This window comes from Giraffa tippelskirchi, chromosome 2 (assembly GCF_054371585.1).
Source record: "Giraffa tippelskirchi isolate mGirTip1 chromosome 2, T2T-mGirTip1v1.2.pri, whole genome shotgun sequence".
NCBI classification, from domain to species: Eukaryota; Metazoa; Chordata; class Mammalia; order Artiodactyla; family Giraffidae; genus Giraffa; species Giraffa tippelskirchi.
In genome coordinates, this window is record NC_137276.1 from 161875265 (window position 1) to 161901028 (window position 25764).

At 35.9% G+C, this 25764-nt stretch overlaps 1 protein-coding gene across 25 annotated transcripts in view; it reads right to left on the reverse strand.

Annotated features, from left to right (window-relative positions):
- Positions 1–25764, reverse strand: part of ATP13A3 (ATPase 13A3) — a 79482-nt gene that overhangs the window by 7582 nt on the left and 46136 nt on the right. For 7 of the 25 annotated variants that reach the window (XM_081537804.1, XM_081537825.1, XM_081537793.1 and 4 more), the window contains 14 exons: positions 25576–25696; positions 22073–22197; positions 20250–20425; positions 19593–19715; positions 19435–19514; positions 18470–18512; positions 18273–18382; positions 17870–17966; positions 16878–16950; positions 15064–15241; positions 13947–14134; positions 8993–9081; positions 3867–3947; positions 1982–2071 (listed from right to left, as the gene is read on the reverse strand). In XM_081537804.1, the coding sequence (XP_081393930.1) occupies positions 1982–2071; positions 3867–3947; positions 8993–9081; positions 13947–14134; positions 15064–15241; positions 16878–16950; positions 17870–17966; positions 18273–18382; positions 18470–18512; positions 19435–19514; positions 19593–19715; positions 20250–20425; positions 22073–22197; positions 25576–25696 (1574 nt within the window). Of the gene's footprint in view, positions 1–1981; positions 2072–3866; positions 3948–8992; positions 9082–12310; positions 12489–13837; positions 14135–15063; positions 15242–16244; positions 16287–16877; positions 16951–17869; positions 17967–18272; positions 18383–18469; positions 18513–19434; positions 19515–19592; positions 19716–20249; positions 20426–22072; positions 22198–25575; positions 25697–25764 lie in introns of those variants that run through there. The other 18 variants (XM_081537853.1, XM_081537915.1, XM_081537882.1 and 15 more) reach the window with 8 other exon arrangements.

Sequence of the window (25764 nt, forward strand, 5' to 3'; positions counted from 1 at the left end):
AGTGTGGCACAGCAGAAAAGACATCCCTCTCGAAATCGGAAACCCTGGCTTCAACTCCCAGCTCTGCCACTCATAAGCTGCATAACATGGCAAGCTGACTGAATGCTCTTTATGTATAAACCGAAGTTAGAAATACCTTAAGATTGGAAGGATTTGGGGGGGGGGGGAATTATTCCTGATTGAGTCTTACAGTAATCTGACTAACTGGTGGGTCTCCAAGGGTCACAAATATGAACAGTGAGAGTAAACTACAAACAGAAGTGTCAGAAGATAAAAGCACAGCATTTTGTGCTAAGAGTTTCTAAGAACTCTGTTTACTAAAGCCAGTAATTTTAAAAATGCTTCCTTAAATCATGACCCTATATAATGAAGGCCAAAATTCTTATCTACTCAATAATGCTCAGAACTGGTAAACGTAGGCCTGCTGAAGCCGCCTGCTCTAGACCACTCTACCTCCACTCTCCCCGACAGCACTTCAGAGGTTCAGCTTCACATGAGAGGCACAAACTCCTAAAAACAATGAGGACACATACTTACTTATAAATTTTTAGAAAACAGATATAACAAATGATAGAATTTTCTGCCACTTAATTTTGATTGAAAAGTAAGGAGGGCTTTCCAATTTAAATGGTTTCAAGGAGCTTTAAAACCCACTTCTGACTTAATCAGGGTATAGTTCCTCTTCAGAATCTGCATTTCCTGTTTAGATTAATAGTTGGAGATCTCTTTGGAAAAGCTAAAAACCCAACAGAAATGCTTTCCTTGGCCAAGGCTTTGACAGTAGAGACATTTTATCTGAAGACTGATGATATGACCCAGACTTAACCCTCTGAAGTAATGCAGTGAGGTAACCAGGACAGAGGAGGTTTTGCTCAGGACTTGAGTCTCTGATACAGCTCTGGTCACACTACTGGGGACAACTGGGTATTACACTGTATTGAGAAAAAGAAGCGAAAGCAGATTCCAGACTCATCACATCATTACAAAACTACCCCTACTCATCATCGAGCATGCGAAGAGGAAATGGAGCTCTATAGGACCTCTTATAAAGTGATCCTGTGATACTATGCTAGGCATCAAGCCTAATGAATTACCACAGCAAAGCTCAGAACACAGCTGCTCAGGTAAAAGAAGGCTAAAAATAAATGAGTGACCCACGCCAGGGAATCCTCTTGAATTCGGAAAGCGTCTGTGTGGCTTGGGATGAGTGAAAGGTTTAGAACTCATGTGTATCAACCATACCTACAAATAGCAATGGGCAAAATGAGGGAGTGAGGCTTTATGTTGTTAAGTTCTCTGCACTCAGAAAGCTGGCTCAGTGCTGTGATTCAGTGGTACTGGTTTAAAAAATAAGACTAACCTATATTTTCTATCAAGAATTTCAACATCCTAACACCAAAAAAATTGGTTTTATTCTTCTGTTTCTCTTTCCTTTTTACCACAAAAACAGTAAAAACTCCTAAACCATCGTTTGCATAAAAATGAGCACTCTCTCTGAAAATTTTTCTGAATGATGAGAGATTGGGAAAACCCAAAATTAAGGTATAGTAACTAACAAGGAATCAGAAATAATTCCTCAGAATTGTGACTTTTGAACACTGATCCATGAAGAAACAATCTCCATTTCATAACTTTATTTATATCCCTCTCATTTATCTTCTAATGGGACTCTTTATAAAAACCAGAAACAAAATTAAAGCCAGATGGAAATGAAAAAATTAACTCTTACCACTGAGGACAAGACCTTCGCACACTGACATGAAAGAGATCAGAATGGAAAAGAGATTTAGAAATTTCTGAAGTCCTAAAACATCTGTAACAAATGCTTGCCATGAATTTTCTAGGATGTCTTAGAAAAAAATGAAATACCAGGCACAGACGGAAAGGCTGAGCAACATACAACAGAATTCCATCCTACACGTCCTACACAACGCGGAGTACACAACTGACGTGAAGAATTGAGCAAGGGCTGATTTCCAACCTGTGGTGGCTGTGTGGTGGTGAAGCGATATTCTCCTTGTTTGTCTCGACTGAACACAACTTTCCAAAGGACCATGTCAAGGAAGAAATTCTGAGAGACAGTCCAGTGAGTTAGGCATTAAAAACAACTACATCATTCTTTATTAATGCACACATTTAAAAAAGCTCACACAATGCAGAAACATTAGTGAAAAACATGATTTGGTTTTCACACAGAGAATTTCAGTTAATTTTGAAAAAGGATAAAGCATAACAACAGGACTTTTGTAACAAATATAAATCATCACATAATTCTTGGTAAAATGGGGTCTCTAAATTTTCTACAGAATATGGCTTTTATGTGAATCCTTAGGCCTTTCTCATATTAAAATAATGCTTTGTAATCTGAATTATTTTTGTAACAATGATTATTTATATTTAAATATAACTATGTGAGCATGATGAAAAATAATTCTTTTGCTAGTAAGCAAGAATAAATCAATGAAGATTAGAAAGGATTCCCCAGAAATCTGTTTTTTAAAAATATTTTATCTTAAATAACATTTACATGAAAAGATAAACTATAGAAAAAGGAAAGCTTTTAATATACATTATCTTAGATGTGCTTTCCATAAAATAGCAAAAATACATTAAACTGGACAACCTAAAAAGAACAGTACCATAATATTACCAGGCCTTCCACTATGGCCCCAATTTTAATACCAAGTCATTTTTTAGAAAGTTAACAAATTAAACACAATTTCTAAGTTTTCTAAAGTATACATATTTTCCACAAATACCTAATTTTAATTCAAAAGCCTACTCTACGAAACCCTTAACTTAAAAATCACAACTGGAACTTCCCTGGTGGTCCAATGGTTAAGAATCTGTCTGCCAATGCAGAGGACACAAGTTCAGTCCCTGGTCTGGGAAGATCTAAGCCCGTGTGCCTCAACTACTGCAGCCTGTAGGTTCTAGAACCTGTGCTTTGGACCAAGAAAAGCTATCACAATCAGAAGTGCATGCACCACAACTAGAGAAGCCCACGTGCAACAATAAAGAGCCGGCATAGCCACAAATAAATAAATTAAAAAAAAAAAATCACAACTGTATCTCCTTCTTCATTTGATCTACTTCTACTCTAAGAGCAAACTGTAATGGTAGTTCTGAGAAGAGACCAAATTTTGTTAATAAGCAGCAAGTGAGAACTTACTATCTCCTTTTAGAAAAGCTGACCTAAAGGCAATCCTAGAGAATAACCGGATGGTATACAATGGATCAAAGAGTACTTAAGACCTCTTCCTTCTAGGGAAACTTAGAAGTAAATACCAAGGGAGAAGTTCTAGCAATTGAGTAAGTTTATAACAGTCATTATTTTATATTTTCAGTAAACTCTCTTACTATTCATGTTTACTATACTTTATGGAGACAGCCCTGTCCCTCTCCTCCCTTGAATGTGAGGCTTTACTGTACATCACAGGACTCGGGTGGTACTCTGAGCTCACGGCCTTGGTTTACCAGTTTATGGGCCACCAGAGCACCAATCTTCTCTCAGTCACTAATTTTTGATTTCTAACTGCTTATTTATGACTGTACCTAAGTCATCTCTCTCTTTTTTGGGGGGCCACACTGCATGGCTTGCAGGATCCTCATTCCTCAACTAGGGATGAAACCTGTGTCCTCCACAGGAAAAGCATGGAGTCCTAATCACTGGACCACTAGGGAATTCCCTCATATCTCTTAATATGATTATTATTAGCTCATAGAAAAGGTGAGAAGGCTAAATGAATTTAACTAGAGTGAAACAAACTCTTTGTAGATCTCCATAATGTTACCTATCCTTTTCCTGCATTACCATTAAATCACCAAGAATCACAAAGCAGCAAGGTAGCCATTTGATTACTTACCTCTACTGCGATTGAAACAAAGGCATTGACAAGAATGATGATGAGCATAGTTATGCGCCACTGATATGGTACACACACTATCTGTAAGACAAAAGTTAATATAGTATGTAGTTGATATAATAACATTATATCATAATTTCCAAATTTATTTAATTCCTCTTATATACTAAACACTTTCACACATACTATCTACTCAATCCTCAACAACGCCACAAGGCAGATACTACATCCACTTTTCAGATGATAAAATGTAAAGTAACTAAATGTTTAAAATATACATTAAATGGCTGAACTTAAGAGACAATTCCTATTCAAATTCAAAAGCCCATACTCTACTAGATTATGAATTCTAACATGTCCCTATTTTTTAAAAAAATCCTATCTTTAAAGAATGAAGTAGACACTGATCTAACAATAAGGTAATACTCAAACTCTATACTGTTTAAAGCAAATTCATAAAAAGAACTATCACTTCAGTTGAGTCGCTCAGTTGTGTTTGACTCTGTGACCCCACAGACTGCAGCACACCAGGCTTCCCTGTCCGTCACTGACTCCAGGAGCTTGCTCAAACTCATGCCCATTGACTCACTGATGCCATCCAACCATCTCACCCTCTGTCGTCCCCTTCTCCTCCTGCCTTCTATCTTTCCTACCATCAGGGTCTTTTCTAAGGAGTCAGTTCTTCGCATCAGGTGGCCAAAATATTGGAGCTTCAGCTTCAGCATCAGTCCTTCCAATGAATATTCAGGACTGATTTCCTTTAGGATTGACTGATTCGATCTCCTTCCTGTCCAAGGGACTCGCAAGAGTCTTCTCCAACACCACAGTTCAAAAGCATCAATTCTTCGGCACTCAGCTGTCTTTATGGTCCAACTCTGACATCCACACATGACTACTGGAAAAACCATAGCTTTGACTAGACAGACCTTTGTTGGTAAAGTAGTGTCTCTGCTTTTTAACATGCTGTCTAGGTTTGTCATGGCTTTTCTTCCAAGGAGCAAGTGTCTTTTAATTTCATGGCTGCAGTCACCATCTGCACTGACTTTGGAGCCCAAGAAAATAAAATCTCTCACTGTTTCCATTGCTTCCCTATCTATTTGCCATGAAGTGATGGGACCAGATGGCCATGATCTTTGTTTTTTGAATGTTGAGTTTTGAGCCAGCTTTTTCACTCTCCTCTTTCACTTTCATCAAGAGGCTCTTTAGTTCCTCTTCGCTTTCTGACATAAGGGTGGTGTCATCTGCATACCTGAGGTTATTGATATTTCTCCCTGCAATCCTGATTCCAGCTTGTGCTTCATCCAGCCTGGCGTTTCACATGATGTACTCTGCATATAAGTTAAATAAGCAGGGTGACAATATACAGCCTTGACATACTCCTTTCCTGATTTGGAACCAGTCTGTTGTTCCATGTCTGGTTCTAACTGTTGCTTCTTGACCTGCATACAGATTTCTCAGGAGGCAGGTAAGGTCTTATGGTATTCGCATCTCTTGAAGAATTTTCCACAGTTTGTTGTGATCCACACAGTCTAAGGCTTTGGCATAGTCAATAAAGCAGAGGTAGATGTTTTTCTGGAATTCTCTTGCTTTTTCTATGCTCCAACAGATGTTGGCAATTTGACCTCTGGTTCCTCTGCCTCTTCTAAATCCAGCTTGAACATCTGGAAGTTCTTGTTTCATGTACTATTGAAGCCTGGCTTGGAGAATTTTGAGCATTACTAGCATGTGAGATGAGTGCAATTGTGCGGTAGTTTGAGCATTCTCTGGCACTGCCTTTCTTTGGGACTGGAATGAAAACTGACCTTTTCCAGTCCTGTGGCCACTGCTGAGTTTTCCAAATTTGCTGGCATATTGACAGCAGCACTTTCACAGTATCATCTTTCAAGATTTGAAATAGCTCAAGTGGAGTTCCATCACCTCCACTAGCTTTGTTCATAGTGATACTTCCTAAGGCCCACTTGACATCACAATCCAGGATGTTGGCTCTAGGTGAGTGATCACACCATCATGGTTATCTCGGTCATTAAGATCTTTTTTGTACAGTTCTTCTGTGTATTCTTGTCACCTCTTCTTAATCTCTTCTGCTTCTGTTAGGTCCATATCATTTTTGTCCTTTACTGTGCCCATTTTTGCATGAAATGTTCCCTGGGTATCTCTGATTTTCTTGAAGAGATCTCTAGTCTTTCCCATTCTATTGCTTTCCTCTATTTCTTTGCACTGATTATGTAGGAAGGCTTTCTTATCTCTCCTTGCTATTGTTTGGAATTCTGCATTCAGATGGATGTATCTTTCCTTTTTCTCTTTTGCCTTTCACTTCTCTTCTTTTCTCAGCTATTTGTAAGGCCTCCTCAGACAACCATTTTGCCTTTTTGCATTTCTTTTTCTTGGGGATGGTTTTGACCACTGCCTCCTGTACAGTGTCACAAACCTCTGTCCATAGTTTTTCAGGCAGTCTATCAGATCTAATCCCTTGAATCTATTTGTCACTTCCACTGTATAATCGTAAGGGATTTGATTTTGGTCATACCTGAATGGTATAGTGGTTTTCCCTACTTTCTTCAATTTAAGTCTGAATCTGGCAATAAGGAGTTCATGATCTGAGCCACAGTCAGCGCCCCATCTTATTTTTGCTGACTGAATAGAGCTTCTCTATTTTTGGATGCAAAGAATATAATCAATCTGATTTTGGTATTGAACAACATGTGATCTCCATGTGTAGAGTTGTCTCTTGTTTTGTTGGAAGAGGGTATGTGCAATGACCAGTCTGTTCTCTTGGCAAAACTCTGTTAGCCTTTGCCCTACTTCATTTTGTACTCCAAGGCCAAACTTGTCTGTTACTATAGGTATCTCCTGACTTTGTTCTTCTGCATTCCAGTCCCCTATGATGAAAAGGACATCTTTTTTTGGTATTAGTTCTAGAAGGTCTTGTAGGTCTCCAAAGAACCGTTTAACTTCAGTTTCTTCGGCATTAGTGGTTGGGGCATAGACTTGGATTACTCTGATACTAAATGGTTTGCCTTGAAAACGAACAGAGATCATTTTGTCATTTTTGAGATTGCACTAAGTACTGCATTTTGGACTCTTTTGTCGACTATGAGGGCTACTCCAATTCTTCTAAGGGATTCTTGCCCACAGTAGTAGATATAATGGTCAAATGAATTTAATTCACCCATTCCGGTCCATTTTAGTTCACTGATTCCTAAAATGTCGATGTTCACTCTTGCCATCTCCTGTTTATCCACTTCCAATTTACTTTGATTCATGAACCTAACATTCCAGGTTCCTATGCAATATTGTTCCTTTACAGCATCAGACTTTATTTCCATCACCAGTCACATCCACAACTGGACGTTGTTTTTGCTTTGGCTCCGTCTCTTCTTTCTTTCTGGAGCTATTCTCCACTCTTCTCCAATAGCATACTGGGCACCTACTGACCTGGGTAGTTCATCTTTCAGTATCATATCTTTTTGCCTTTTCATACTGTTCATGGGGTTCTCAAGGCAAGAATACTGAAGAGGTTTGCCATTCCCTCTCCAGTGGACCACATTTTGTCAGTAAGACTATCAACTGCCAAATTCTCAAGATCCAGTAATACAATGTTTATAAAAATTCAGATTCTAGATATCCTTGCCATCCTTTGACCAAGAAATTCTACTACTGACATTAACTTCTAAATATGTCTTTCTTAATGAAGTATGCAAGAATCTGCAAATACAGCACTGCTTATAGTAGCAAAACAGTGGAGACAACCTAAATATCCATTAAAAGAATCAGTTAAAATATAGAAAAGTCAATGAAATAAAGCTTATCCATAAAGTTCATGTAAGTTTTATATCCAAACCTGTCAATAACATCAAGGAAAGAAAACTAAGTCTGATTTCACTCATGCAACCAAAAGCAAAAATCCTGAAGAAACTCATAATAAACTAAATTGAGCAGATATAAAAAAAAATGCATCATGACCAAATTGGTGTTATTCTATGAATGCAGTACTGGTTCAACATTTGAATATCACTCAACTGTAATTCACCACATTCTCTTGGGAGAAACACTATGTGATCATTTCATCAGCTGTAGAACAAGCATTAGATAAAATTAAATATTTATGTCACCAACATCATAGAAGTAAGCTTACTCAACCTGGTAAAATGTATATACCAGAAACCTACAGCCCATAATATATCCAATGGTGAAATACTAGGAACGCTCCCCATAGAGATAAGAACATTACTATCACACCAACATTCATGTTGTTAACAGACATGAAAAATACACAGAAGGCAGAAGGACTGAAATGTGAGAAACAAAAAAAAGTCACTATTTATAGATGATAAGTGTCTAAAACAAAATCCCAGAGAATCTAAAAATCCAAGAATAAAGTCTGACAAAGCTGACAGATGTGAGATGAATGTCCAAGTAACTGCACTGATTCACCAGCATAAAAGGATCACACAATGTAATTTTAAACAGATACTTATCAGAGCAACAAACCCCGAAATACTACAGGAATAAATCTAATAAAAACTTGTATAACAACCTTTAGAGAAAAAGATATTCTGAAGAAATAAAAGAGAGCCTCCCCCTCAATTTTTGATAAACCCAGTGTAATTCTAATAAAAATTCCAAAAGGGCTTTTCCTGGTACTTGACAAACTACACTTAAAATTTATATGGAGGAGGAAAAGCTCAGGAACAGCCAAAAAAATCATGGTGAACAACAATGTGAGGTGAGGATAGGGATCCTACCCAACCATGTATCAAAATTACTTATAAAGTCACATGACATCTTTATACCCATTAGACAAATGTTGGCAATGATGTGGAACAAAAGCTCTCATACACTGGTACAAACACTTTGAAAAACAACTGGGACTTTAGAAAGCTGAAGAGGGCATGCTCAAAATTAGAATACACCAAAAGAAAGAAACACAGTCAGTTTAGTCTCTTCCCCCAGTAACATAACAGCAACAGAGGGGGATAAATCTTAAGCCCTCACAATCACCCAGCACTCTCATCTGCTGTGTAATAATAATGTGTCATCTTCCCCTACTATCTTATTAACCACTGCTATCCCAGATCCTATCATTTTTCAGACAACCAGTAATAACTGATGTGCTTAAGCCTTACCTGAAGAACCTGGTCAATAGAGTCAACTGGATGCAACATGATGAATAATATGAAAGCATACAACATAATCACAGACACAACAAAAAAGTCTGGAAAAGAAAGTAAAACAATTAAATTAGGGAGTTCCTTTAAGTAAAAAGGCATATAATAACAACTGGTATAGTGTCAATCCTAAATTTGAATACTTCTATTTAGGTGGATGAAGTATATAAAATCTGTGCTGTAGGAAATTTCCTAGAATATGATAGATCATACAGGCTCAAAGGATTTATTTATGTAATGTGAAAATAATCAGTATTTATAAAAAAATAAGTGATAGACTTTATGGACATTTATTTGTACTTATCACAGATGGCCACTTTATAAGATAATCAAGCCAATCTATAATTCACAAACAGGAGACCAGACTGTTTACGGCAAAATGAGATTATCATTTAAAACTATATGCAAAGACAATTATTGTTGATTGTAAAAATGCTGATAACATTTATCATCAGTATTAGTTATAATCCTAAATAGAGGCATTCTAAGTTGAATGTAAGTATAGTTCTACATCTATACTCACATTTCTATACTCTATACTTAAGTGAATCCCACTTTTTCATTAATCTCCTCCATGAAAATATTTCCACAGAAAACACTAGCCAAAACCCAGGAATTGCTTGATCTGCTACTTTAAGTGTGGGCTAACCCTGTGGCTTGCTGTGGTAGGCAGAGATGGTAAATTCCATCCATCAGCACTCTGTATCACTTTCCTAACTCAAAAACAAAAAACTCTCTGCTCATGGCGGTTTTGTTAACTGTACATACATACTTTCACATGCACATAAAAGCACACCCTTATGTAACATGCTATGAGGGGGGCTCAGGGATAATCTCAATTATATTGACAGATTCCAACTTTTCCCTCTGTTTTTCCTTGGTCTGGATATTTACTTCTAAGTTCCTATTTGAGGTCAGCTTCAAACTCAAACTTTACTATGACCACATATAATCAAAACCTTATTGTGAAGCCTTCAGAATGAGTAAAGAAGTTTAATATCCTATTTACAGACTGTAAATGAGGGGGAGTTTCAATATTTTTAAATGTGGGAGACATTTGTAAATATGAAATTTGTTACTATGTCAGTTGAAAACTATAGGCCAACTGTTATTATTCTATAGAAACAATACTGTTTTATATATTATTTGTTGCTGTATATATGTTAATATATATTTATTGTTCTAGCAGTTTAGGCTGAAAGTTGTGTTACCAATCATGCCATAAGTGAGGAATCTTTTCGCTACGAGCCTCTGACCAACAATGTGAAAAATTTGGAACCCATTTAAGATAAAAGAAGGAATTTTTTCTAGATATATATATATTTTTTTACCAAACTTCTACTAAATTGCAAACAGGAAATACAACATTCTATTCAATAAATGTAGCTACAAAAGTAATACATGTTACACAACTATTCAAATATTTATATAGTCAGTTAAAGAAAAAGTGTTTGGAAAGTTGCGAGCTGGGAGTACATGAACATACACAAAAACACACAAAGACTAAATCAGAAAGAGGACTGGGGGGAAGAAAAAGGTCTGAATATAAATGCCAGAGAAAGACACAGACAGAAAATGTTTTGTTTCAATAAAGTAACAGCCCATATTGAATGTTTTTCAAATCCTACTGCATTTTTACAATGATAAGCAAAAACAGATTTTCAATCTAATTCTCACACATTACCAGAAAAAAAAATTTTTTTTTTTTCACTCAAGCTGAAAAACTTCTTACATCTACCTCAACAATATTCTCAAATTCTCATCTATCTTTCTCCTATAACCACTACCTTTGATCACACCTCTAAAGATCTGCCAAGATTTCCATCTGAAGGAGAAAATAAATAATTGAATCCTTCCTTTGTTTAGCCAGGGGAGAAAAAGAGGCACTGTTCAAAGGATTTAACAGGGGTGGTAGATGGCTGGCAGATTTGTGTAATAACCAAAATGGAAAAATGAATAAGAATTTCAACCAAGAATGGAAAAATCAGGTGTTCATTTTGTAGAGGTATGAGTTTCTAGGAGACTGTGCTCTCAGCTCCTGTAGTCTCCTGGCACAGTCAGTGATTCCTTAGTAAACCCTACCAAGCGCAAGGAATACTCTTCACCAGAAGACAGCTATCAAACTCTGTATTGGTGGTGATCGGTGGCTGAGAGAATATTCCACAAGTTAAAGGTTTAGATTCTGTTTCAGATACCGCCACAAGGCTATGTGAACATCAGCAAGTCATTCATAGTTAAACTTTTAGCTATAAAATGGGGATATGGTGAGGTTCCTATAGAAAAGAGTAGATTTATTATTCATATGTCCCAGCCTTGGCATCCCAGAATTGTTCTTAATACCAGTTCCTTTTGATGGAATATGGCATCAAAATAAGGCACCATAAAGGATTTCCTTCATATTTACCTTAGTAAGGAACTCAAAAATAAAAACCTATATAGAGTAAATAGATCCAAAATACTTGTCTATGGCTCTGACATATACCTCTTGCTCCTTCTTCAAAAATACCAACCAGGATCATCTGACCTATAACTACAAATTTCAAGTCTATTTATTCCTAATTCTTCCTTCCTTACCCAGTTACTTGCCTTCAAAAGGCCACCTTATCCTTCAGAGCCTCTAGGTATCTGCTCCAACCAATTCAGGCAAGGAAAAAACACACAGGCCTGAACAGGAGAGACACTGGCAAGTCAGTAATAATGCCTTCAAAAACTGAAAAAGAACCTGGATTTCACAAGCAGTAAATTATAGGGATCAAATTTTTAAAAGTGTAGCAAAAATTGAAGCCAGATCCAAAGAAATCACATTTAGTTAAGAGACAGTGTTAGAACTACATCTGTGTGGATCATGGCCCTTGAAATGACAGCATAGTCAAACACGAAAATATAACTAGGCTGAGCTAACATCAAAAATGGGTAACCAGACTGAAATTAGGTTTTACTTAGAATCAAACTGTACTAGAAGTGAGCAAAAAACTCTATAAAGCCTTACATGCCTAAGATTGAGGCTAATTCTTGAAAAAAACCACCTCAAGATAGACTGACTATATTATACTGTTTAGATATCGAGAACAGCAAGTAGCAGGTCCCAGTGAAGACCTGTTTTCTGTCTACTGTGCAGGAGAAAAGGAAAGGCTAATGTCCATTCTAGGAAAGCCTTAACCTTTCCCCTCCTCTTCTCCATCTATATTTACACTTTACATTGTATATCACTTTATACAGTAATAATTTATTTCTGTCATTTCTTACATTCTTCTCTACTTTTCTTTCTTTACTTACCAGTATCAACTACATTCCAAGATCAGTGGACTTCAATCACAGACAGACAGACAAGATGTGAAAATCAGCAAAGTATGTATTAATATATGTTGACTTTCCTGTTTCTATTACATTTTCCAGGAGGCATGTTTTATGACAGTATGCACTTCCGTAACTACTGACAGAAACGTACAAGCTGCTAATAGTAAGGACAAAGGTTTTGTGTCTATATTTCTACTAAAATAACATTTTTAACATACATTAAAAAAAAAAGTATGGCCATCAACAATTGAGTTTATTTAAATCAATTTGAAGTTAAATGGGAATACAAAATATTTAAGCCTTTAATTTTTTTTGAAGTTTCCCATAATAATATAAAAGATGCATCTGAAAATAGGCATCTAATATCTAATAGGGTGGGCTTACTTAGATCTCTAAAATGAACTCTCCTGGTGTGACTGTCTTGCTTATTACCAACTAGTTTTGCTCTTTGATAGATGTTTTAGCTGCCCTTGGGCATGTTCAGTATTTCCTTGAAATTTTAAGATACTCAACTAAAGATAAAATATATCAACCTTAAGTTTGACAATAACGTAACTTTAGTTATGAAGTTCTCTTAAAAAGTACAGTGATAAACCTTCTATGCAAGGCCTTTTGTCCCCAGTGGTTTTAATATGATTTTCAGTAATATAGTCTTCATTTGTTAGATAAGAAGTATCAGTTCATTTTTTAAGAAAAAAAAAGTAAAAACAAATTTCAATTATTATTGGCATTTAAATTTTTGAACAGTCTTACCTGCTTAAAATATAAAGTAATAAAACCTGCCCGACGAACCAGAGGGTAAAGTAAAGGCTAAATAAGACAATGTATGTGAATATGCTTTGTAAACGCTACATGAGACAGAGATGTGCACAGTAATCCCTCCTATGAGACACCAAAGCTGCGACCCAACACTGCACCAACCAGAACACTGGGACTTCCTTAAGCAAGAGAATAACTACTCTTCACCCCAAGATACTGCAAAAGTCTCAAGTCCTATATGAAAAGAAAAACATTAACATTGTTTGGTATATTAATTACTGCAGTTTCAATTTCTTAAAACCAGCAACTTACATAAGGTGAATGATTTTTTTTCCCCCAAAATCCTAACTGTGATCAATCAAAATGCTGTCTCTTACAGCCACAGGCAAACAAGTTTTCATAGGCACAAGCCTCCATTCTACTGGCCCCTTCTGCGGCAGATGCAAAGGTGACAGAAACGGAGAACTCCAGGTGAACACTGGCTGAAACAGTGTCAAAAATGAGAAAAGAGGTGGTGCTGTGCAGACCACCCACAAGGAAAGTATAATACCCACTGTTCCAAGCGAGGAGCCTCTGTTCTTGCTTCTAATTCTAACTTTGCAATGGACTGTAAAAATAAAAGTTGGAGCCAGAGGAATAGGATGTGAAAACCAGGAATGTTTAGAACTGCTGACTTTAATTTTAAACCTAGGGTGGCAGCTATCATGAGAAAAAAACAGATAGTAAACGTCTAAATCACTAGGTTCATTCTATTTGTGAAGATCTATTTATTTTGAAAGGACAATTTTAACTCTACTCCTGTATTACTTTTGAAAAAGGGAAGCAAGATGGAAATCACAGTAAATGCCAGACTTACAATTCTTGTAGCAAGGTTGCCTGAAGGGTTTTCCTTTTGAAAAGGCAATTGCCACTACGAGGTATTGAAAACTGGAGATAAAAAATACTGTGGTATTTTCATAATTTTCTATGTTATGTTTATCAGGATTGGTTTCATCATTCATATGTGAAGAATTCCCATCTAGGCTTCCTGTTGTATTAAAAGCACTACAACACACAAAAAAACCCTTGTATCAGTAAATGCAGTATCTATGTCCCAAAGGAAACCAATTTTTCTTTCTAGTCACATTCCAGTCAATTTAAAAAATTAGAAGAAAGAAACTTCATTAATTTAATAAGCCCCTCTTATTTTTAATAAACCCTTTCCCCACTCTTTTAATTTGCAGAGTACTTCTAGCATGGGGCTTCCCCAGTGGCGCTAGTGGTGAAGAATCTGCCTGCCAACACAGGAGAAACAGGTTTGATCTCTGGGTTAGGAAGATCCTCTTGAGGATAAAGTGGCAACCCACTCCAATATTCTCGCCTGGAGAATCCCATGGACAGAGAGCTTGGCAGGCTACAGTCCACAGCATCCCAAAGTACAATTGAGCAACTGAGCCTGCACTTTGAGCATAGTAAAGGTAAAGAGACTTTATGTTTACCTATGTGTAATTAATTTTAAAAATGTTATAATTTGTGAACTGGAAAACATTCAGCTCATAAACAAATAAAAGATCCACTTAATACTTTTACTCAAATTTTTTAAGTTTCAAAATGTCATTTCCCAAAGTGAGGGTAGAGAAGTTGGACACATAAATATTCTGAGTTTAGAAGATACCCTAGTAATTAATTTCACTTTTCTCATTTTACACATAAGGAAAGCAAAGCTCAGTAGCAACTTAAAAAACTGGTCCGGTGCTACCATCTGGGTCATGATTATTAGGACCTGGCCTGACCATCTTCCTACAGATAAAGTCAAATGCAGGTCAAATTATTTAAATGTGTAATCAAACTGCATGCAATTTTTACATAAATTTAAACATATTTTTACAAGCATATACATTGCTGTTTTGTTCAGTCGTTAGCTAAGTCATGTCCGAATCTTTGCAACCCCATACACTTTACACATATTTTTTTTAATGGATTGACCAACTTACTCTGAATACGGATGTGATTCTTTATACCAAGTCTGTTGCTTGACCCAAAAAAACCCCAAAGACTGAAATCCAATGGAAATGATAATCTGAGACAAAACGGAGAAGAGAAGGGCTCCAGATATAAGACCTGAAGGTGGTCTCTGTGCCACAAGTTCCTTCCAGGCTGGATTTAAACTCACTACATTGAGAAGAAAGAGAGGAAAGGTTTGTATCTAACTTAATTTGTCATTATAAAATACATAATTAGATTCATTTAGGAATTTAAAAAAACTGTTTTTCTCTATCAAATCTTTAACATGAAAAATCTCCAAAAACCAAGCCAGATGCCATACATGTTTAAGTAATCTGTAAAAGTGAACAACTTAGGCTTTTTCAAGAAATGGTTCAGAAGTACTTTCTAGTCTACTGAAATTCAAAGGAAACACTAGTACAAGTAAAAAGCATTCATATCATCACCACCCTTATATGTTTAACTAAGAATTTATTTCTGAATCTTTAATTGTAAAGCTACAGTTAAAATAATACATATTTTTTCCTCTTAAGAAGACATTAACGAAGGTTTGAAACTATATTAACATAACATTAACATTAAAAAAAGACTTTGATCACTTATTAAGGTGGCGGCTGCCAAGTTTCTCCACCATAATGCTTCTATTTTTCTCTTTGTACTTAATAAGTAATTTGTAGAAAGGTGCTAAGACTGTGTAAAAAGTCCTGTTTCTTATTGACTTCCATTCACTAGTTTTAGCATTCACTAAAGACTGTCAAATTCAGTGGTTTGCAACCAAAGTGAGTATGACCCCTAGAGAACATTTCACAATGTCTGGAGATATTTTTGGATGTTACAAATGGGGGAGTGCTACTGGCCTTAAGTGAGTAGAGGTCAGAGATATTGGTAAGCAACCTGAAACACAGAATAGTACCCCCACAACAAAAAATTATTCTAAAATGTCAATAAGACCAGGATCTTTTCACTGTATAAGCCAATCATTCCTCCTATATTGTTAATTAGCATTTTACTATAAGGAAGAGCTTTCCCTTCTCTCCCAATTACTTATTTATTTCCAGTATGGACTTGTGAATTTTCATACAATTAAACAGATCATATCTCATTACCATCATTATTTATTTTGATGTTAACATCACCAATACTGAAACAAACCAACACCTTGTCTCCTTACATGATGTACTCAGGAGGACACAGCATCACTTCTTTGATATTCCTGCCAAGAATGCATATCCTGAGTCTAATGAGAATACATCAGACAAACCCATATAACTGATTATCTTCTTTCATAAATGTCAACATCAAGAAGCCCCCCTAAAACGCTGAACATAGTATTCTGAATTAAAGATGACAAAATAGATATGATAACTAAATGAAGTTTGTGAGCTTGGACTAGATCCTGGGCCAAGAGACTAGGGGGAAAAATGGGTATAAGGGTTATTTTGGGGACACATGACAAGACTTGAACACAGGTATGGATTAGGTAATATTGTATCAATGTTAAATTTCTTGGTCTTTATAACTGTGTTTAGCTGGATAAGAGAATGACTTTGGGGCAATATGTACTAAAACATTCAGTGGCAAAGGGGCATGATAATGTGAACATATTCTCAAATATTTCAGAAAAAAATGGAGAAAGGATAAAACAAATGGGGCAAAATATAAACAACCAGAAATACAAGAACATTACACAGAAAATGGAAAGATGTGCACTGTGTTATAATTGTTCATGTAAATTTACCAAAGTTTAATAAGCCACATCAGAATTTCCTATGCTTTAAAAACAGTAACAAAACAAAATACTTACTTGTAAATACTACTACCAAAATGATTGCCAGATCAATGAAGAGAAACTGGAAGTCTCCCAGGTTACTTAAGATCTAGAGAAGGGATTTTTTTTTTTTAAATAGTTAGCGTTCAGGAACTATTCTTACAGTACCACTTTTATACTATTTTCCCCCTGCTTTTATTAGCTTTTTCCTCCTTGGTTTTAATTTTTTCCCCCAATAATGACAACTTCAAAATGACACTTGGCCTGCTTAAAAGTTAACACATTTGCTTTTAAATTAGTGAAACAGAACATATTTACAATTTAATATATTAGTATAAAAGGTAGCTTATAAAAATCCATTCAATAAAAACCTTTAAAAAGTTTTTGGCAAAAAGAAAGCACAGACTTCTACACACAAATATTCAACATTCTTGAAAATCAGTATCTTGAAGCTTCCTTAATATCCAACACCATCCCTCCTGATATTTTCCACATATGGTAAAAAGGGATAGTTTCACAAGACTCCTTGGCATCTCACCAATGTTCACTCAGAGGAAAATCTAAAGGGAAATCACTTCAACCACAAAATCCATGGAATACCTAGGGACATCACTTGTTTACACAAGTCCTAAAGGTACACCTGAAACATCTTCTCTTATTCTGGCCTTTCCTTATAAATGTATAGCAAAGTTAATTGCAATTCTAAAATATGTTACAGCTTGACATTTTGAAGAGTTCTGAAAAAAACAAATGTCCAATCTGTGCTAAAGGCAAAAAAAGAATACAGTTATCTTTTATTCACAAGGCTGAAGTCACAGCTGCTGGCCTTAAAGAAAATGCTATTCCAGATTAACGAGATTTTCAATTTGCTACTCAAAATTCAGTAAACTAAAGGAAAATTTATAGGTGCTAGTTATTTAAGTTTCGCAATTAATGAATATATTCAAACTGAAACATATATGCCCAATATTTTTAATTTAAATGTCTTAACACTAAGTACCATCTCTGTTGGCAATGTCAGTACTCACAGAATACAGCAGAGTAACACTGAAGTACTGTATAATGCTGTACAAAGCCATAAATTTAAACACACAGAAGGAAGTCATTAAAGCTGCACGGCCTTCCCTGTGAAAACAAATGTTGGCATGTGAATAGAAGTATTCTAAATGCCTCCTCCAAACCACAATTATATCTTGACAGATGAACATCAACATTCAAGTTACAACAATGCACTTTTTTGCCAAAAAGAACTAAGCCAAAGCAGAACTGAAAGAACTGAGGAGTAGCAATCAATCTGTTGCTAAAGCATTGCAGATCAAGTACACTAACACACCATTAAAACAAATTCATATTACTTTCTATGATCTTTTTTTCTGTATTAACAGAGCAAGCTACAAAAAAGATAATAGGAAGATTTCTAGTGTATACTACCTGATAAGGTTTGGCACACAGGAAATACTAGGAGTTTTGGAGGTAAAGGGAGATGCCACTGAAGCCTCAAGCTCTGATAAGGAAATGCCTCCATGTGCCCTCTTCAGAGCCTAATGGATTCAAGAAGAAAATTCTTTTGAGTCTTGGGTACTTGACTTAGCCAGAGAAGAACTGTAAATCACAAAGTCTATACTTACACCACAATCATTTGCGCCGTCACCACACATCCCAACATAGTAACTAAGAAACAAAAATTACGTTAAGATTTTTATTAATTTCTTAAAATACACAACTTTTAATTTACGATTTCCTTCAGTACAGTACTAGGAAGAGTTAACAAACTAAGATTCCCCCAGTGCTAACTAATGAATCTTTTCATTATAATGACCACAGGCATGTTACTCTGTAAATAGCACCAGCCTACAACTCAAATGACCTGGGTTATTGTTCTATTTCTATCACAAGATGGACATCTCAATTGCCTAATCTTTTGCACAAAGGACTCAGGCCTGCCTAGTCTTTAGTACTTACTTTTAAGGCTATCAGTAAAGATTTCTCTTTTAAAAACTTGAAAACATCATTATTTACTAAAACTGTAACATCACTTCTATCAAGCTGAGTGAATGAACTCTACCTCATGGATATCACCTAGAAGAGGAATGGTAGATATGCACTTTAAATAAATAAGCACTTATTGTTGGTTGCTTAGTCAGTAAGTTGTGTCCAACTCTTCTGGGACCCCATGGGCTATAGCCCACCAGGCTCCTCTGTCCATGGAATTGTCCAAGCAAGAATACTCAAGTGGGTTGCCATTTCCTCCTCCAGGGGATCTTCCGAACCCAGGGAGAGAACTCCGGTCTTCTGCTTTGGAGGCAGATTCTTTACCACTGAGCCACCAGAAGTCTCTTGTCAAGAGGCTTACCTGTCTTAGAGTTGACACATTTATATACATGAAATATTAGTAACTTTTCTGGTTTTGAAAACAAAACTACAATTCATAAATATTAAAAAACAAAAACAGGAAAATCCCTGGAAGTTCCGTGATTAGGATTCAGAGCTTCCACTGCAAGGAACACGGGTTGGATCCCCAATCGAGGAACTAAGATCCTGCGTGCCATGCAGTGTGGCCAGCAAAACAAAAACATGACCCACCAATACTTACTCTACATTTTGCAATGCTTCTACTAACTGGGTCTTCTGATCAGGTGCCATACGAGCAAACACAGTGCCATGCAGCATCAACTGGAAAAAACATGAATTTCTTTAAAATACTGTTTACTGTATATTCGTATGAACACATACATAACCCAAATCACTAACCTTAGGAACGAGGTCTTGAAAATGCTCCAGAATCACTGAAAATGATTTTCCATTCATTGCAAAGTGGTAACGAGTCACCTGAAGATCCTCTAAGTTATCATGGACCAATTTAATTGGAATAGCCTGTATATAAGACAATTCAGAACAGTATTTAGGCAGCCAGATCAAGTAAAAGAATCCTATTTTGAATATATTTGATCCAAAACTAAATTTTTTCATTTGATGTTTTACATAAAACGCTGTTAAACATTTACTGAATGTTAAAGAAAATTCAATTTTAAGACAATCCATCTATATTGTTTATTTAAAGAATAGCACTTAAGGAAGTCTAAATATCAGCTTCGATTTGAAATGATCCATGAGCCAAATATTACAGACCATGTGCACCATTTACCACTACTTTTAAAATAGGATAAATACTTGGGATTCTTATAGTATAAAACTGTGCTTCTCAACTTTGGCTAAAAACATCAAAATTTAAACACTGAGATACTGTATCTGGCCCCATTCTAGTGAATCCCAGTCTCTGAGGAGACGGCTCAGACTTCTATTTTTGTTAACTTTTTGTTTTGTTGAGTTTTAATGCACCACTTTTTATTATTTCAGAATAAATTAAAACAAGCAAGCTTCAGAAAAGAAAATTCTACTTGACATTACCTCCGGGTCAATTGCTGATGAATCATTACTCTGTGTTATAGTGTCTGCATAATGCCAATTTATCTTGGCAACTTTCCCATCCTTTGGAGGTAATGCTTCAGCAATAATAACTTTATCCTGAGGTAGTATCATTCCACAGTCTCTGGCTACAGAGACGGCAGTCAACATGTTATCACCTAATTTTCAAAACATTGAAAATATATTAACATTAAAATGAAAACATGTTATTAAACAACAAGTACTTACTGAGAATCTACTACAGTCCCCATGAGTGGGCTGGGCAAAATGAAGTTAATGTATAGTCCTTACTCTTGGAGTTTAAAAGTTATACAATCAGGACATACATATATCAAAGGAAGCCTCAAATACTTCAAAAGAAGATAGATACTAAATAGTCAGAACATTCTCACCCACAACTGTTCAAGTCAAATACATTCTCAACCTTTGTGAGTCATGCACTAGGGGTACCCATTCAATGCCTGGCACAGTGCTCAATAAATATTGTTGAAATAACCAGGAATGACTGGTATCTGTATAAAAATATGAGCACAACATAAAGAAAAAAGTGAATCACAAAGGCAAGATTATACACACACACACACACACACACAAGCAAAGTAACAAGTCTACAATCTTTATAAGACATAAAGAGAAGCAAGACAGACAACTTCTCAGTCATGAGAGGAAAGTATTAAAGACACTGGTAAAGACAAGATGAAGGAGGAAAATACTTATGTACAGGAGAAGCAGGCAAAGGTTTGGGGAGCCCACTGCTACCAGAAGGGAGGTACTATTTTCTCCTCTTCCCTTAATCCCACCCACTGTTTCCAAGCATGTCTTCCTGTGACCTAAAAGACCCTCTTGGGACACACCATATATTCTGTCATGGCAGGACAACAAGGACAAGCGATACAGACAGAAAGAGCTTTGAAGCAAAGTCACTAGAACCAAGGATTGCTGGGATGCTAATAAATTTGGTTACTTAAGCTATCTGGTATCAGATGGACCTCAGAGTTTCTAAACATAAAAACATACACAGATCTTCTCTATAGGTCTTACTGAACACATAAATGTTATAAAGTGAATGCCTTAAATCTGATTCTTTGCTAAGAAAGAAAACTTTAGAGCTGCCACACTTTCATACAGCTAAGAAATGGTAATTATCTAATATTATCAACAGTGTTAACACCAAGAGAATCCTTTGAATGCAGTAGTCAAGAAAGAAACCAAAAAATGGCTCATTTCACTATTACACATTCAAACAATAATAAATGTACTATTCTGTATATAAAAATATAATTCTAACAAATAACTATTAATTACTTCCCATGTATCTGGTGGCACAGTTCTAAAAATTATAGACAATTCCCAAATAAGTCAATCATACTCTTAATCCCCAAGAATCTTATATTCTAGTAGAGAAAACAAATCTACAAATAACTAACATAAGCAAAGGAAAATAACTGCTATAAGAAATATATGATTAAAGAGAGAGAACAAAAAAGAGCACAGCTAAATATTTATGGTATGTCCTTCACTAGTTTATTACACTTATTATAAATAGGTCTAAAGGATTTCCAAAGTGTATTGTGAAGTTGTCTTCTATCTTAGGAAAGTATTCAGAGCAGAAACAGGGCAATGTAGGATGGAGCTACTCTAGGATAAATTTAATTACTTGAGTTATAAGATAATAATGCAGTATTAGATGGAATTATATAGTAATAAGTATGCTTTTATAATGAACTGATCATTCCTCAATATTGGATAACCTGAACTCTAAGAGTCACACTCTATTTTTTGTGTGTCCTTTTATAAAGTCTAACCTGTGACCATGACAGTACGAATGTTGGCTTTATGCAAATCTTCAAGTACTGCAGGGGTTTCTCGCTTTAATTTGTTCTGCATTATTATTAATCCCATAAAATCCATGTTGTTCTCAATGGCATCTCTGCAGAAAAAGAAATTTTAACATAATGATTTAGTCAAGAGAACAAGCATTTGTTCACTTTGTTGATAAGGCAACTTAAAATAGCCATCAATTATAAATGAAAAACATTTTATATGCTGAATAAATGTATAAGTTTATGAGTTCAACCTCAAAAAATTTAAATCGGAAAAAGTAATTCCCACGAAATACATCTTGAAATTAAATTTTGCCCTTTGAAACATGGGTATATAAAGATTCTTAGGAAATGTACGTCTTTGTAAGACACTGACCTCTTCTACTACTAAAGAATATTCATCTTGTATCCCACCTACAAAATGAATGAACATAAAATACATCTATTCCTTACTGTCCTCCCACACAACATAACCTAATTTAAATGTTAAGAGAAAAGGAAAAAACTGTACCACAGGCACATTCAACAGTTATACTGAATTCACTAGCAAGTCTTTGAGGAGTTTAATAAAACTTTTTATCAAAATCTTGATCTTGGAAGTGCGATGCAAAAACTATTAGCAGTCCAACAATGAGATCTATTCAGAACCAGAGATGGGTCTTCTACAATGTTAATTTTCAGTAGTTATCAAGATGCTGTTCCTTCAAAGGGGTGACTATCTACTATGCACCAAGTACTACACAAGTCACTGGAAGGTCAAAGATGAAAAGCCATGATCTCTACTCTCAACTTCCCTGTAGCTCAGACAGTAAAGAATCCTCCTGCAATGCAGACCTGGGTTCAATTCCTGAGTCGGGAGGATCCTCTGGAGAAGGCAATGACAACCCACTCCAGTATTCTTGCTTGGAGAATCCCATGGACAAAGGAGCCTGGCGTGCTACAGTCCATGGGGTCGCAAAGAGTCAGACACGACTGAGTGACTAACACTACTACTACTACTCTCAAGACCCTTTTGTGGGGAAACAGACATGCAAGCAAAGAGATCACACAAAAACAATGTGTACTTCAGTACTATAACGAAGAAGTCTCTTCAGTGATAGCAGCATTCTTAAACTGAAGCTATAGAAATCCTATTACAGAAATACTCTCTTCAATGGAGAAAGCAGGGCTTGAAATTAGGGACCAAAATTTGAGATTTGGATTAACCAAGTGGTTTTTCTACACAAAATTAAACTATAAGAGTGCTTAAGTAAACAGCACCTAAATCTAAACACCTTTAAAATTATGTAATTTATAAAATGGGTGGTAAAGATATTAGAGAATAGTTAGAAAACTTAACACAAATGATACTGCTGCAGGTAACAGGAGAAATAAGTCTTGAAGCTTGAAAATGCATTTCAAAGCACAAAGCTGTGCCGATGTGAAACTACTGGGTCAAAGCTCTGTAACCATTTTCCTGTACTGGTTTCTGCCTGCAACCAGTTTCCTAACTCTCCTATGAATGATACCAGTCATGGAAATCTTGCCCTCTAATTAATGAAGAGTACAATAATTAATTCAAGATACACAGGTTCAAGCTATAAGAGAAATGCCAAAACCTGTTCCCACAGGTAGAATGGAAACACAGAGAAGATCTTGATTGAAAGATGAGGAAGGGAAGCAGAGAGAGAGAAGAGTTGATAGGGAGGGTAGGGTATCCTGGGCAGACGGACCAGCTGGTCCAAGGCATGGAAGGTTGCCTGAAAGACAGGCTCAAGAACCAGAGGCAACTCAATTCTCAGTCTTTAAGGTCAGGGAGGAATGGCAAAAGACAAAGCTATAAAGAAAGGCGACTCTAACGTACCCTTCGTAGCAATTAGGATACAGTATTTTACATGTGTGGCTCCTAATCACAAATATGCCTCAAACCATTTGATTACTGCTGTTTTATGAACCTGCTTAGGCCAAATCCCCCCAATATTCTGTTTTAATAGGTAGAATTCCTAAAGTTGCTTTTCCTTTCAGTTATTATTTAGCTATCCATTCCACTCCCTTAATTTTCATCCATAAAAATGGGATTGCACTATAAACACTGCACTGCGCCTTTCATTTAATGAGCTCAGAATAATTAAAAGAAGTATTAATACTTCATAATTTAACCACTATCATATTATGATATTTATACTATTTAAACTTGAATCTTATCTCACATAGACCTATTTCTTTAGGCTGAATTCCTTGAACTGTACATGCTGGGTCAAACTGCATAAGTAAATTTAGATTTTAATAGGTATTATGTAAGTTCTTTATGAATTTACAATAGTGCAGCAGCGGTATTTTGTTACAATTTTCTCAAGCCTTTGCTAACACTTGATATCAATCTTTTGAATTTTGTAAACTTTAAGAAAAAACTCTGGTTGTGGTTTAATTCTGTAGTTCCCCCAAAACTGAAGTGTCTCATCATTTTCATGTGTTCAGTGGCCATTTGTATGTCCTTTTCTGATAATTATCTATATCACTTACCCTTTTGAAAAAATTAAGTATGCGTTTTGTTGTTTCTTTCCTGATTCATATTCTTGATCATGAACTCCTCCTAAAGGTGATGGGGAGCCATTTATTATAAGAAGTCCAGGTAGAAGACTGGTATTAGATTTGAATGTTAAAGACTGTTCAGTGGACAGAGTGTGGTACACAGATTAGATTAAGGAAAAAGTGGAGAAAAGAGCTGAGTCCCTGAATTAGAGACAATGACAGCAGAGATGTGAAAAGAAAAGTCTATTTGATAGGCAGAATTAGCAGGACAGCCACTAAATCTTTCTGCTTCGAAATGCTAGGTACACCATGAAATACCCCTAACCAAAAGTGTTATTTTCAAAAGGTCAAGTCTAGATCAGTTTTACTATAACAGGACAATCCTTGAATGTGAAACATAGCTATAACTGGAAGTAATATGATGTTGGTAATGGCCATCTGACCTTTGGAGGTGAGGGTGGAAGGTGTATTTATTGTGACTCATGAGACTCTGATCAAATGAGCACTTGGTTTCAACTACTAGGCAAAAGCAAGTACAGGTGACCCTTGAATAACATAAGTTTAAACTGTGTGGGTCCACTTACACATGGATTTTTTTCAATAAATACTATCAGTACTATAAGATCCACAGTTGAATCTGCACAGCAGGTCCAGGAGCCAATCCCTATAGATACCAAGGAATAACTGTAGATCACTGGAAAATAAACTTCTGTAGAATTATGTTTACCAAAAACATAATTATGTTCCTAGAACATGCCCAACACATAGCAGGCACTCAATAAACATTTAAAATAGTTCCAGGGAGTTGTACTTTTATCTCAATTGCCTAAAACATTGAATTATGTTATATATTTGCACATATCCAATAATCATTTACTTAACAAATTGAATATAAATGATTGCACAAGACTTTCATAAACATAAATGATGCCTTATTGGAAAACATGTAGGCAAAACCATTCATCAACGTGTACCTGCAAACATTCTGCACTTTGTGCCATGTCAGTTTTGACTCCAATTTTCTGTGTGCAAGAGCAATCACACGGAAGCCCTGTTTGGTGTAATCTTCCAAAACTTTTTCAAAATCAACAGGAACTTTTAAAAAAGAGAAAATGAAGGTCATTGTTAGAACTGTGACTACCAGCTTACACAAATACCAGAAT